The sequence below is a fragment of the Leuciscus leuciscus genome (genome assembly GCF_965113295.1).
Source record: "Leuciscus leuciscus genome assembly, chromosome: 25".
In the NCBI taxonomy this organism is placed as follows: Eukaryota; Metazoa; Chordata; class Actinopteri; order Cypriniformes; family Leuciscidae; genus Leuciscus; species Leuciscus leuciscus.
The window spans coordinates 30,366,345-30,380,734 of NC_138724.1; the positions used below are offsets into that span (position 1 = coordinate 30,366,345).

Here is a 14,390-nt window from a genome sequence, read left to right on the forward strand (position 1 = left end):
CCAGCAGCTCCGTCAGGAGAGCGAACACAGGCCATGAGTGCTAGAGCTAGAGCCCATCAGTCCATCAGTCCATCAGTCCGGGAACTGGTGGACACTCCAGCAATCATGCTCTGATCACAGGAATAATTACACTTCACTATATACTCACAGAAAACAGCTGATTTACATTCTTATAATAATAAATACAGCTTTGATCACAGGAATAAATTACACTTCACTATATACTCACATAGAAAACAGCTGTTTTACATTCTAATAATATTTAACAATTTTACTGTATTTTTGATCAAATAAAAGCAGCTTTGACGAGGCGTTTGTGTCGTCTGAACATGAGTCGCTTCTGTCATTTTTCTGATGGTAAGCAGTAGTTTTGAATTTTGAATCGATTTTGAATCAAATTTGATTTGATGGTAGTTTTGTGTTACTTTTCTAATTTGACGGCGGTAGACAGTTTAACAGGTCTAGAAGAAGAAACAAATCCTACTGGATTAAATGTGAACCAAGACATTTATTTACTTTTCTTCCCATTTTAGTCAACCCAATATAATAAAACAAATGCCCTTTAAGCTGACTGAATCATTAAACACAGTCTTCTGCAATAAAGCAAGGCAAAAAATATTATTTTATTTTTTATATTAAAAATGGGAACAAAGAAGCAAATTACAAACAATAGGACAAATACAATGGAACATTTTTTAAATATATATATTTTTTAGGTACGGTTTATTTAACCAGTGTTGGGCAAGTTACTTTTAAAAAGTAATTAGTTACAGTTACTAGTTACTTATTCCAAAAAGTAACTAAATTAGTTACACATTATAAAAGTAACTAGTAACTAAATTGCGTTACTTTCAAGTACATTGTTAAATGCTCTAATGTGACCCCGCCTCCACTCCTCTTTAACGGAACTTACAATACATGTGCATGTTCAATTATTTATGATAAATCTGAATATTATAATGAAATGGACACTTAATACAATACATTATTAACAGAAACAATGTATACAAATCTAAACTATTTTAATGTTGCTGTGGGACAAAGTGAGACTAGCCTCCAATCAAATGCCATGTATGTAGATATTATGTTTATATAGTGGGTCGATACAAATAACACAATAGATGTTTTGGAACTTTCGATATTTATTGCCCCACAACTGGGCACAATTAAATTATGCTTGTTAAGCACTATACTTAAAATATATAGGCCTACACTCTTTGTAGTGCAAATTAAAAAATTAAAAAATTAAAAAAGACTTCAGACAATTGGTGACAGTGTGAAACCGGCGTCAGAGATCTAGTTGGTCTGATAAAAAACAAAAACAGCTTCAACTATAGTAACGTGCAGTAACGGTAACGGCATTATTAAGATGGGAAGAGTAATCAATTAGATTACTCGTTACTGAAAAAAGTAACGCCGTTATTCCCATCACTGTATTTAACATATAGAAATTCTACAGAAATTGAATAATCAAATGTAAAAATAAAACACTGTATAGTCTCATAAAAATTGTTTCAGTCAAGCGTGTTTTTTTAACTAACATGAATGAAACGGATGGCAACAGTTTATGAGGCTGCTGTCCCTTTAAGAATGAATGCACGGATCTAATATACTGTTACACGTCCAGTTTTCTCCCATTTGTTTCCGTTCGCGTAGGACAGACTCTGTTCACACTGAATACTCCACAGTTCACACGATGTGCATTTGACATAACTGTGTGTGTAGCTGAGAAAGAGATGCGTTGAGTCCTTGTTCGCGGCTTATTGTGATTAACGTCAATAACTTAGTCATTTTCAGTAGTGCTGCTGTAACACTTTAGAAAAGTGATTTTTGAAATTTGTGAATCGATACAAATCGGTAGAAGATTTAATATTTATAAATCGCTTTTTCCTGCGCCTCTAATAAGCAGCGGAAGATCTCTTAACCCTTATGGACATTATTTCTGTCTTATTCAGTTTTGTTTTTGCTTTCATTCTGTTGGCAAGGCTTCAAACTTTTATTTATTTTTTTACAATTTTTTCCCAGATGATGCCATTTCCTCAGGTTTGGCCTATAAAGCAAATATTCGCTTTATTCCTGTTTTCTGCTTCTGCATATTATAAAGACAATTGGATAGATTATGCAGCTGTAATTGTGTGGGTGTGCTGGTATGGATGTCAGAGTGTGGTTTGTATGTGTGTAATAAAAAAATGTGTGTGTGTGTGCGCTTGTAATATTTGAGAGAGAAAAACTACTGCAAATGCCCAATCAAACCACTGTTCGTCCCAGTGGAGCTTTACTGGCATCTAATGTGGGAAAATCTGCTACTGCGCCCACACACACACACACACACACACACACACACACACACACACACACACACACACACACACACACACACACACACACACACACACACACACACACACACACACTCTCTCACTGAAAGCTAATTTTTTGAGATATCAACCTCAAATTTGGAACATGACTTGTTTAAATTTATGGCTTGTTTAAGTTCAACATGTTTAATAAAATCTAAATTGTATATAAAATAATGTTCATGAATAATTTTCATAAACTTAAACCTTTTTTTTTTTGGTTTTACTTTTTAAAACTTTTTTTACTTCAACAATAATAATCTACCAAGGGTCTTCTTTAAAATGAGACCAAACTTAAACCTGTGCTCACAATTTTTTTGACAAGGACATTTTTGTGTAACTTGCTTTAATAGATACACAAGGGTTTTGAACACACGGTTTCTCAGCAGAGCTGCGGTCTGTCGTGATCGGTGTGTGTGAAATGAAGTCTGCCGTTTTACTAATGGATGGAGACGCTGCGAGAGAGTCCATTAATAAGAGACATGCAGAGCCAGAATGAAATCTATGGTATAATGCACTTCTGATGGAATACTGAATAATACAGACACCAGATCAGTTCTTCATGTCACTTATGTCACTGATGAACACATTCATCAGCCAATGAAAGACCAGAACTGATCTAGGGTCAGCGCCTGACATCGCAACACTAGGAGAGCGAGACGCACAGCTGGATGTCACTTTGATTTTGATGCTTCAGATAAAAATATGCAGTGAAAAACAGCCGAATGTTTCCTTTGACGATGTCACTAGGTAAGTAAAACTGACTTTTAATGAGTTTTTAATTAGTCTTTCTGCAGCGGGAGACTTTCCCACACGCTTTTATCTGCTTTATACTTCAAAATCTGTCAGTGAAGAAAGACGAAATGCACTCGTATTTTATAAAGTAAGAAACATGCTTTTTGTTTTACCATCTTTAATAGTATTTATTCGTTATTGTAAATGATTCACCATTGCATTATATCCTAAAAAAAAAAAAAAAAATTCACATCTTAAATTAACTCAATATAATTAATTATTTGAAAAAAATTAATTACACTAAATTTTGTTTTTATTACGAAAAATTAAACATTTTATTACTAATAATCGCATTAATAATGTAAGACAAAATTCACACCTATTAAAGAAACTTAGTCTTAATTATTTATACAGTTTTTATCTTTAATGTATTTTTAGATTTTTACTGGGGAAAAAAAGTAGATAGAAATATTTTAAGAAGAGGAGAATATAATAGATGAAGGCAATATTCCTTTAATGAATCAGCTGACGTGAAGGTCAGAGGTCGCGGTGTCAGGTGTGTTCAGCCGTTTAAGGGGTTCAGGGTCAAAGCGTGTTTTGTTTCGGGGTCTCGTTACCGTGGCGAACAGCGGCACTGATCGATTTTCTGCTGCGTCTCTTTAATTAAACATGCGGATGATGAGAACAGGGATTAATGTGCTGTTATTAACACACATTTACACTCACACACACACTCACACACAGACGTGCACACACACACACACACACACACACACACACACTGACTTGCACACACACACACACACACACACACTCACACACAGACGTGCACACACACACACACACACACACACACACACACTGACTTGCACACACACACACACACACACACACACACACACTCTCTCATTCACACACACGCACAGACACACTCTCTCTCACACACACACGCACAGACACTCTCACTCACACTCACACACTCACACACACACACACACACACACACACACACACTCACTCACTCACTCACTCACTCACACACACACACACACACTCTCTCATTCACTCACTCTCTCACACACACACGCACAGACACTCTCACTCACACTCACACACACACACACACTCACTCACTCTCTCACACACACACGCACAGACACTCTCACTCACACTCACACACACACACACACACACACACACACACACACACACACACACACACACACACACACACACACTCTCTCATTCACTCACTCACACACACGCACAGACACTCACACACACACACACACACACACACACACACACACACACACACACACACACACACACACACACACACACACACACACACACACACACACACACACACACACTCACTCACACACACACACTCTCTCATTCACTCACTCACACACACGCACAGACACTCTCACTCACACTCACTCACACACACACAATTAAATTTTATGACAAATTAAATATTTTATTAATAATAAAATAAACATTAAATTAATAGCTTATATTAATATAATATGAATGTGAATTAGTGGCACTGCATAAAAAATACATGTTTAATTAGTCATTTTTACTGTGTGTCTCTGGGAGATTTCTCCTCATGTTTTTAACTTTATTATTTCTGCCCATATTGTTTATACTATTGTTTATATAAAATTACAATTGACTAACGCAGAGCCCCTGTCCACACAATAAACCCTTTATCATATTTCAGCATGAATAAAAACATGATTTAGTCGCTTTATCAATATCATTTCCTCCGGGACGCCACACGCACGACCTCACAAGAAGCTTATTAAAGCAACATTCCTGTTCAACACGACTTAAGCTGACAGTATCTGTGACACGCAGTCAATTACCCCAGAAGATCATCTCAGCTCGCGCCTCGTCTCGTGTAAACACGCAGAAATCATGTTTACATTCATGCACTTACAACGGACGTCTATGAGACGAGGGTTTAAAAGCAGAAATGTGCTTCTGCCGTTAATTATTCAGCAAAAGCTCGAGCTGTACAGTGTCTAAATCCTGCTTTTGTGGATTGATGGACCAGATTGACTCCTGTTTAACCAGATGTGCAGTGTGAACACACCAGAACAACACGATCCGGTTGTGCCCCTGCCTCCAGTAGTGCCTCGCGGTCCGGCCCCAGAACGGGTAATGAGTGTCCTGCAGCATCATGTCTGTCACCTTGGAAACAAACAAACAAACAAACAAACAAACAAACAAACAAACAAACAAACACTCCTTATTTACTTTGTGTCACAGTGTCAGGGTTATTATCATCAACTAAAACTAAAACAATAAAACAAAAAGTGTGTTACATGAAATATATTTAACAGCTGAAATTAAATTAAAAAAAGAAATAATAATTAAAATAATTAAAAAATATATTATTATTATTATTATTAAATAATACAAATAATAATAATGACAGAAATGACAATAACACTAAAATTACTCAAAGTTAAACTGAAATTAAAGTGAAAACAACAAAAATTTTAAATAATAAATATAAAAAAATATAATAGTATATAAATTATACTAAAACGGTAAAAATGAACTAAATAAAAGGTATTCCATTTCCAAAATATTTTCATGTAATAAATTTGTTTTAACTTTCTTTATTATATTATTTATTTCCTAATACATTTCTTATTCAGTGCATGTTATTGTAAGAAAAAAATATAGTTTACAGTTAGAAATTATTTATTGTCAATTAAATCAAATCATTATTTTAGTATTATTGAGACTACTATAATAATTGTATTAATATTTTGAATTAGCTTTTATTTTTATATTTCTTTTATTTTTATATTTTCCTTTTTCCTTTAGTAATTTTGTTGCATTTTTGTTTTCTTTAAATATGTCTATACAGTTTTAGTTTTAAATGAAAATGAAAAGAGAAATGTTTCCTTGACAACTAACATTTTTCTTTTTCCTTATTTTATTTCATTGCAGGAAACATTTATTTTAAGTAAGGATTTTTTTATTTTTTTTTGGGGGGGGGGTTAGTTTACTACAGTATATTATAAAATTAACTATTATAAAATTGCATATTAAATATCTGTAAAAAAAAAAATTATTTCTATAGTTATTTACCACTACATTTAGTTTTGATAATGACAAATTAAGATAATAAAATAAATAAAAAGTATCTCAAATTAATTAATCTAAATGAGTGCGGTCAAATCGATTAATCGTGATTAATTGCATCTAACATAAAGGTTTGTGTTTTTTAATATATGTGTGTACATATTTATATATATGTATGTGTGTGACACACACACACACACATATATATATATACACATTATACACACATATTACATAATCACAAACTTTTATGTTATAGCAATTAATCACGATTAATCGATTTGACCGCACTCATCTAAATCTATAAAAAAATACTTATAATATGTAAATTATATTTATATGCATGTCATTATAATAAATGTACCTTATGCCATATACAAACCTCTAATCTGTGTGGTTTATGCATCATCTGTGTTTGTCAAGTGCACTACAGTAATGCCCTATAGAGTGAGCGCACTGCGCAGTGAGCCTGTCTAAGGTCAGATGACGGATCCCTTCCTTCAGAAAAGAAAGACTGAAAACTGTGGGGAGGGAAAGAGAAAGTGAAATAAATCTGTAAATCTTTCATCACGTCTCAGCCAATCCGCAGCCTGTGACGAGATGAAGGACTGAATTAATACGCCGTCGGTAATGTCTCGATTCAGCACTTCGAGACGCTCGTTCGCCCTTCGTCTTCCTCTTCTCTCACTCCTTCCTTTTATCCCTCTCTTTTTCTCCTCCTCTGTTCTCTTTTGTTCATCGCTGCAGTTTGAACACAGGAATACTAATGTCCCGAAAGACACACACACACACACACACACACACACACACCCCAGCAGATCCGAACTACACCTGCACTCGCGTGTCACTGAGAAAAGCTCTTTGATGCCGGATGCTGTCGGAAAGATGTTTGCTTCCTGCGTGTCCTTGAGTGAACTTGGGAAAAACTTGTTTTCTCCGCCACGATTGTCAACATTTATAATAGTGCTGATAGTTTACAAACAGACGGTATAGAAAAACTGAAGTACATACAGAGTGTCAATCAATTTGAGTGACAGCTGTCAGTTTAAACGTCACTCTTGCGGTGAGTTAAAGTCAACATGGGTTCAAAAGAAGTTATTTAAATATATTAAAACTACTAGAAAAATCACATATATAGCGTCTCATTTAAAATCATTTTCAAAATATGATAAATCAAAATGAATCACATGTATGCACATTTAACTAGGGTAACACTTATAATAAGGTGCCATTACAGTGTAAACAAATTATGATCAATAAGTAATGACAACATATGTTTTTACATTGCTATAACTCTTTAAAATAAGTTATGCAATTTCAACTTTTTTTTTATAAGTTAAACAAGATTCAACTAATTTTTTTAAGTCACTTTAATGTAATTTAAGTTGTAATGACTCAAACATCCAACTTAATTGTACTTAAAAAAAATTAAGGCAGCAACTTTTTTCTTTGTTAACAGTGATTAATTTTTTTTTTTAAACTGAATTAATTAAAAACTGTTAAATGTTAGTTCATGTCCATTAAATAATATTAACAGATTCAACTTTTGATTTTAATAATTTATTAGTAAATGTTGAAATGAACATTAACTATGATTAATAATCGCTAATTATCATTGTTAGTTCATGTTAATGTACTGTACTTATTGTGAAGCTTTACCAAATGTATTATACTGTATGTAAAATTATTTCACTGTTGAAGATAAAGTGTAAACGGGACAAAGCAATGCAGCATTAATGGCTTCCAGTGTGAGTGAACATCATTTTAATCATATTTTTCAAGCGTTATTAATTTCCCTGTTTTGCGGTTGCAGCTTTAAGGAGGATATTATTGCTTTCTCGAAGTGCCGAACTCTCTGTGGTTTTATCGCAGAGTTTCTGGGGCTAAACGAGGAGTTTGTTGGTTTAGGTGATCTCTAATGTCACATTCCCTCTGGGAACGTTCGCCGCTTTTCCACCAGAGTCAATTACCAACAAATAATTACAGGAACATTTGAGTGGCTCGTCAGACCCGGCGGGGAAGGTTCGTCAAGGTCAAGAATTCTCAGAAAACAATTTCATGCTGCTTTAAAGTTGCTACAGTCAATATGAAATCAAAATACACCATTTTTACTTTAATAAACATCCCTGGTGTTACTTGAGAACGATTCATTGGTGCACAATATTTTAAAGTTTTTATTGCCAGCCTTTGACCTGAAATCCCCATGATATTTTTTAAGTTAATATTTTAATAATTTAACATTTGCATGTTCACATTTCTCTGATGTGGGTTAATGGTCACATGACATGCAGCTAAACTAATAAAACAACACAATTTGTGTGGATAAATTAGTTTTACCTTGATTTTTATCGAGTTTACCTTGATAAAAAAAAAATTAAAAAACATGGTAAAATCACTTAAATGCACAACTATAATTAGCATATTATGATAAAATAAACCAATGACCAGTAAATAATTACATTTAGAAAATAATTTTCAATTTTTTTTAATAAATATATAAACTATATATAAATGTATAAAATTTATTTTAAATTGTAAAAAAATAATTAAATGTTACAAATATTTTAAACATTTTAAAATATAAAAAAATTATACATTTTAAATGTATAAAATGTATTTATTTTATTTATCTATTATAATAGGTAAACAAATAAAAAAACACTTTTTAACTTTGATATCGGAAGTGAAACTTATTTTGAGTGAAAAAGATATTTTGAGTGTGGTTTCATGTGGACTTTAAACAGGTTGTAGTCTCACCATCCACGCCGTCACAAAATCCCCCATCCACGTCCCAACAGCAGCGATCTTCATCAAGCTCTCGTTCCTGATGCCCATGTACTCCGTCACCATGTGAGGACTGTGGAGAGACACACACAGGTCAGTCACTGTTGATCACATCATGAGGAGTGGCGCTTTGCTTCTCCAAACGCGCTGATGTGACATTCGCTGGATAAAGTGTTTTTTTTAATTGATTTTTGATTGATTTTAAAGAATTACAACTACAGTCGGGGAGAACACTGAGTAAACAAACAAACAAAAAAAGACATAAAGAAAAAGTGACAAACTTGAAGGTGCAGTGTGTGAGTTTTAGCTGCATCTAGTGGTGAGGTTGTGAACTGCACCCATCAGAAGTTACGGTGGCCGACAGGAAGTGATGTAGTCGTCTGAGACAGCAGAGAGTAGCCAGTTAAGGATGTTTCTTCACAAAGATTAATTAAGAAATTAGGTTTAATTATTCAGTATAACAATATGTTATTGCGAATATTATTGTGACTTGTTCATCATTGTGTCAGTGTTTTATTCGCTGACTTTAGCTAAAGCTTCTTTACACGAAGAACAACATAGTGACGAAACGCGTTTGTCCGTTCAGGGCCACCGTAGAAACATGTGGATGTAAGGAGCATAGACATAATAAATACATATACGCCCTATTGGCCGCTGGATCGTACGTCAACGGCGCCGCCATACTGCGGAGGGCAACTTTCCCATTCCTCTCATAACGAGAATTGAGAAAAATGCCTATTTCGTGCTGCTTGGGGCTTTACAAATCGCCACACAATTGAAAACAGGTCTCAGGGAATTACCTTTCACAAGCAAAACTGAAAATTTGTTTCTGGTTGTATTTCATTTACTATTTTTATTTTCAGAGGAGAAAGGCCGCGAAATTTAAAAATACTACTGTTATTGTGTCACGAAATGTAGTTTTAAGAGTTTTTCAGTCGACAATGTAGTTGTTTAAAGCTCAAATCTGTGGTTTATTTATAAAGATAGCGCCTATTTAAAAATGTTAATCAAGTCGCCGCTGGATCTGATGTCTTAGTGGTTAAACATGAGAATAATTCGTCTTGTGTATATCTAACGGGCGATCTTTGGTCTCATTAATCTATCATTTGTTCCTTGGCAAATCGTTTTGGCTGAGGGCAAAGTGAAGTTTCATAACTTTATATATTTAAGCTATTTAACTTTAACGTTGTAGCCTGCTGTATGTTTGACTCAATCGTTTACTTTATTTCTTGACTTGTATAGATTCTTATACCTTTTAAAAACTGAAATTTAACAAAAAGAGACAGGGTTGAGTAGTTTTATTTTATATAGCCTATGTAAGAATATTTTAAAATATATAAATTTACATTATTTATTATTGTTATAATAATAATATACCACTTGCGATTATCAATCTATTATAGTTAAGCTGTTAAATGATTGTACTATTCATAGTAACTATTTAACTTATTATTTTTATTGTCTATATTCTGTAATTGATATTTCATATTCTATACGCTGATTTCACGCAGCCGTTATTTTGAAATCGAAAGCGAGGCTCCGGTGGGAAGAAAACCGGAAGTGTCGCCTTTAATCACAGGAGAGTCGTGAATGCGATGGCGTATTGTTGTGTTTAATGATGTTGTGTCAATTCTAAAAATGTACATACATTTCTTTCATACTTTAGACTATATACAGTGAAATTCATTTATAAATAAAATATTTTTTTTATATATAATTCAGAATGTAAAAAAAGTAGCAGGAATGAACTACATACATATCCTATATTGAATAGTAACATCCAATAGTGTAAATCGCGGCAGCAGCTTCAGGTTGGTAATCCAAAGCATTGTTGTTCATCTTTACTTCCGGGGTTCTTCCCACCGGAGCCTCACTTTCGATTTCAAAATGGTGGCTGCGTGAAATCAGCGTATTGCTATTATTATAGTATTATACATAAACTATATGCTATTATCAATATATTATTATATTATAGTACTTATATTATATAATTATACTTTTCATTACTATTTTATTTGCTGTATACTGTTTGTTTGTTTGTTTTATTGACTAAACTATTTACTATTATCCTACTTCTCACTTTATCTTATATCTACTATTTGCATTGCACTGACTGTAGTTGTACCATATCATATGTATTACCATAAAGGATCCATCAGTTATCTTTGTTGTTGCTAAAATCGGGTCAATGACAGAATATGCTTTTTCCACAATAAGAAAACTTTATTTTATTTAATGTGAAAATTAAATTATATCTCAGTATGGGGGTGTTCACAATTCTTATCCAAGAATAAAAAGCCAAATACATGACAAGCCTGAGCTTTGGCCATTCCTTATTAAAAAATATATTTTATAAGTCTAACTATCGAGATTTTAAATAACTAGAGATGGAACTTTTTTGTACACCACATACAAACCACTGAAATCGGTTGATAAATGTAATTTTTTGGGGTTTTTATCCAGAAAAACCGCAGCTCACCTGTTTACTTGCATTTGATTACAGCGCCCTCCGCAAAATGGCGGACGCGTTGACGTACGCTGATTTCACGCAGCCGTTATTTTGAAATCGAAAGCGAGGCTCCGGTGGGAAGAAAACCGGAAGTGTCGCCTTTAATCACAGGAGAGTCGTGAATGCGATGGCGTATTGTTGTGTTTAATGATGTTGTGTCAATTCTAAAAATGTACATACATTTCTTTCATACTTTAGACTATATACAGTGAAATTAATTTATAAATAAAATATTTTTTTTAAATATAATTCAGAATGTAAAAACAGAAGCAGGAATGAACTATATACATATCCTATATTGAATATTAACATCCAATAGTGTAAATCGCGGCAGCAGCTTCAGGTTGGTAATCCAAGGCATTGTTGTTTATCTTTACTTCCGGGGTTCTTCCCACCGGAGCCTCACTTTCGATTTAAAAATGGCGGCTGCGTGAAATCAGCGTATAGGGCGTCTATGTATTTATTATGTCTATGGTAAGGAGACCCGCGGTGTGTGTAGAGAGAAATGCCTAGAAGCTAATAAAAACATTACAGTTCATTATGTAAGGTCTTTATACACCACTGAAAACATAGTTATGTATATGATATTGCATTTCTGTCAACAGATCCTCCTCAATATTACACAACGCACATTTAAAAGTTGAACAAAAATGTGAAAATGAGATTGAAACGCACTTTGCAGCTTTCTTATTTTTCAAACCCAATAGCCTATTGTATTTTGGTATTGTTGAATTTTTTATCTTAAAATTCAAAACAAAGGCTTGTTTCCTCTAAATTTACATTTATGGATACTGAATTTAGCTAACAGAAGAAGCAGATTATTATTCCTTATGATAAGAAAAAAAACATAACACATTTTTAGCTGAGCGTGATGAGCCTTAATAAAGGAACAGACATCTAACCAAAAACAAACTGAGTGAGGACAACTCCAAAATAAATGATCAAATGTTTCAGGATAAAGTGTTTCAGTAACGCTACGGGACATAACGTCATCACAAACACAAATGAACTTCAGAGGCCTTTATAATGCATTCAGGGAACGAATGGCTTCCAGAAAATGATCCAAAAACACAGCCAAGCGTTCATATGTTGTGACAGCGAGCGAATGTAATCTTCTTTACGCCGCTTTTATGCCGTCAGAAGTGTTTACAGGCCTTGAACAGGTACAAACTCGCTAATCTGCTTATGCACGTCAGTTCGTGATATCAGGCGGCGGGAAACGCTGAACAAGGCAAACTCTATTGTGGATAAATGACAAGCGGATTGGGGTTTTTGGTCTCATTCTGAACCGCGTTACGGATAATAACGGCATTATATTCTGTAAAGGAGAACATGTTTTAACGAGCTTTTCCTCATTAGCACCGTTCATCATAGGCCTATGCTGAGTTTATATACACTACCGTTCAAAAGTTTGGGGTCAGTAAGATTTGACCAACCTCTTCTGCTCACCAAGGCTGCATTTATTTGATTAAAAATACAAACAAAAACAGTAATATTGTGAAATATTATTCCAATTTAAATCAGATGTTTTCTATGTGAATATACAGTAAAGTGTAATTTATTCCTGTGATCAAAGCTGATGTTCAGCATCATTACTCCAGTCTTCAGTGTCACATGATCCTTCACAAATCATTCTAATATGAGGATTTGATGATCAAGAAACATTTATGATTATTATCAATGTTGAAAACAGTTATTTATATTTTTATTTCATGATAGAAAGTTCAAAAGAACAGCATTTATCTGAAATCTAAAGCTTTTGTAACATTAAACACGACCGTTCAAGAGTTTGGGGTCAGTAAGAATTTTTATTTTATTTTTGGGGGAAAGAAATAAAATAAATCAATACTTTTATTCATCAAGGACGAGTTAAACTGATCAAAAGTTACAGTAAAGACATTTATAATGTTAGAAAATATTCTATTTTAAATAAATGCTTTTCTTTTTAACTTTCTATTCATCAAATAATTTTGAAAAAAATGTGTACAACAACTGTTTTCAACATTGAAAATAATAATGAATGTTTCTTGATCATCAAATCATCATATTAGAATTATTTCTGAAGGATCATGTGACACTGAAGACTGGACTATATATATATATATATATATTAAGAATGTATGTACATTTATAATACGATGCTTTGTATTACATTACCACTGCATCAAATTACAAATAAATAAATAAAATAAAAACGCTGCTGTGAGGTTGCTTGGCTGATGATAAAGTTGATCTTTCTCTCTTCTGACTTCCGTTATCAATCCATCTGTTTTTTTTACTCTTCTTGAAAGTTGTGAAAACACTATTGTGGAGTTTTTCTTTTGCTATTTGAGCGAATGGGAACACGAAAAATATGTTTACAGTGGTCTCTTAGGCCCTGTCCCAGATGGCACACTCCGGACTTGAGTCCACACTTTGGTGATGTCATGTAGTGCAGACCTATAGGGCCCTTGGCTCGAGTCCACGAGGGCGCATTGAGAGGTATTTTTGGGACAGACTTGATCGTCACGCCGGAAACAATGCTCTGGTTGTTGTTGGACAGGAGAAATCACATTTTTGCGCTCCGACGTCTCATCTCCATGTCCACTACACAGCCGGCTTTTACAGTTCTATATTTTGATATTATGCATGCCACCTGAGCATTAGACAATACATCATGCTTATTTAAATGATGTATACAAAATAATACATATGTTCCATTTGAACTAAGATTACAATTTTAACACATAATGAAAATGTGCATGAGTTTCAGATGAATTTTTAGGTTTCAATATTCATACTATGTTTACATATGACTCAGTAATGCCTTGACATTCGGTTCTGTTTATTTAATGAAGCATAATGTGATCGTATTATTAAACGCGCTATTATTATGTTTGTGACATCAACCACTG

General features: G+C 33.7%; 1 protein-coding gene across 3 annotated transcripts in view; it reads right to left on the reverse strand.

The window, feature by feature from the left end:
- tmem117 (transmembrane protein 117) overlaps window positions 1-14,390 on the reverse strand; it is a 58,888-nt gene that overhangs the window by 8,468 nt on the left and 36,030 nt on the right. For 2 of the 3 annotated variants that reach the window (XM_082160690.1, XM_082160692.1), the window contains exons 4-6: window positions 8,961-9,060; window positions 8,541-8,561; window positions 5,200-5,297 (exon numbers count right to left, since the gene is read on the reverse strand). In XM_082160690.1, the coding sequence (XP_082016816.1) occupies window positions 5,200-5,297; window positions 8,541-8,561; window positions 8,961-9,060 (219 nt within the window). The remainder of the gene's footprint in view (window positions 1-5,199; window positions 5,298-8,540; window positions 8,562-8,960; window positions 9,061-14,390) is intronic. The other variant, XM_082160691.1, reaches the window with a different exon arrangement.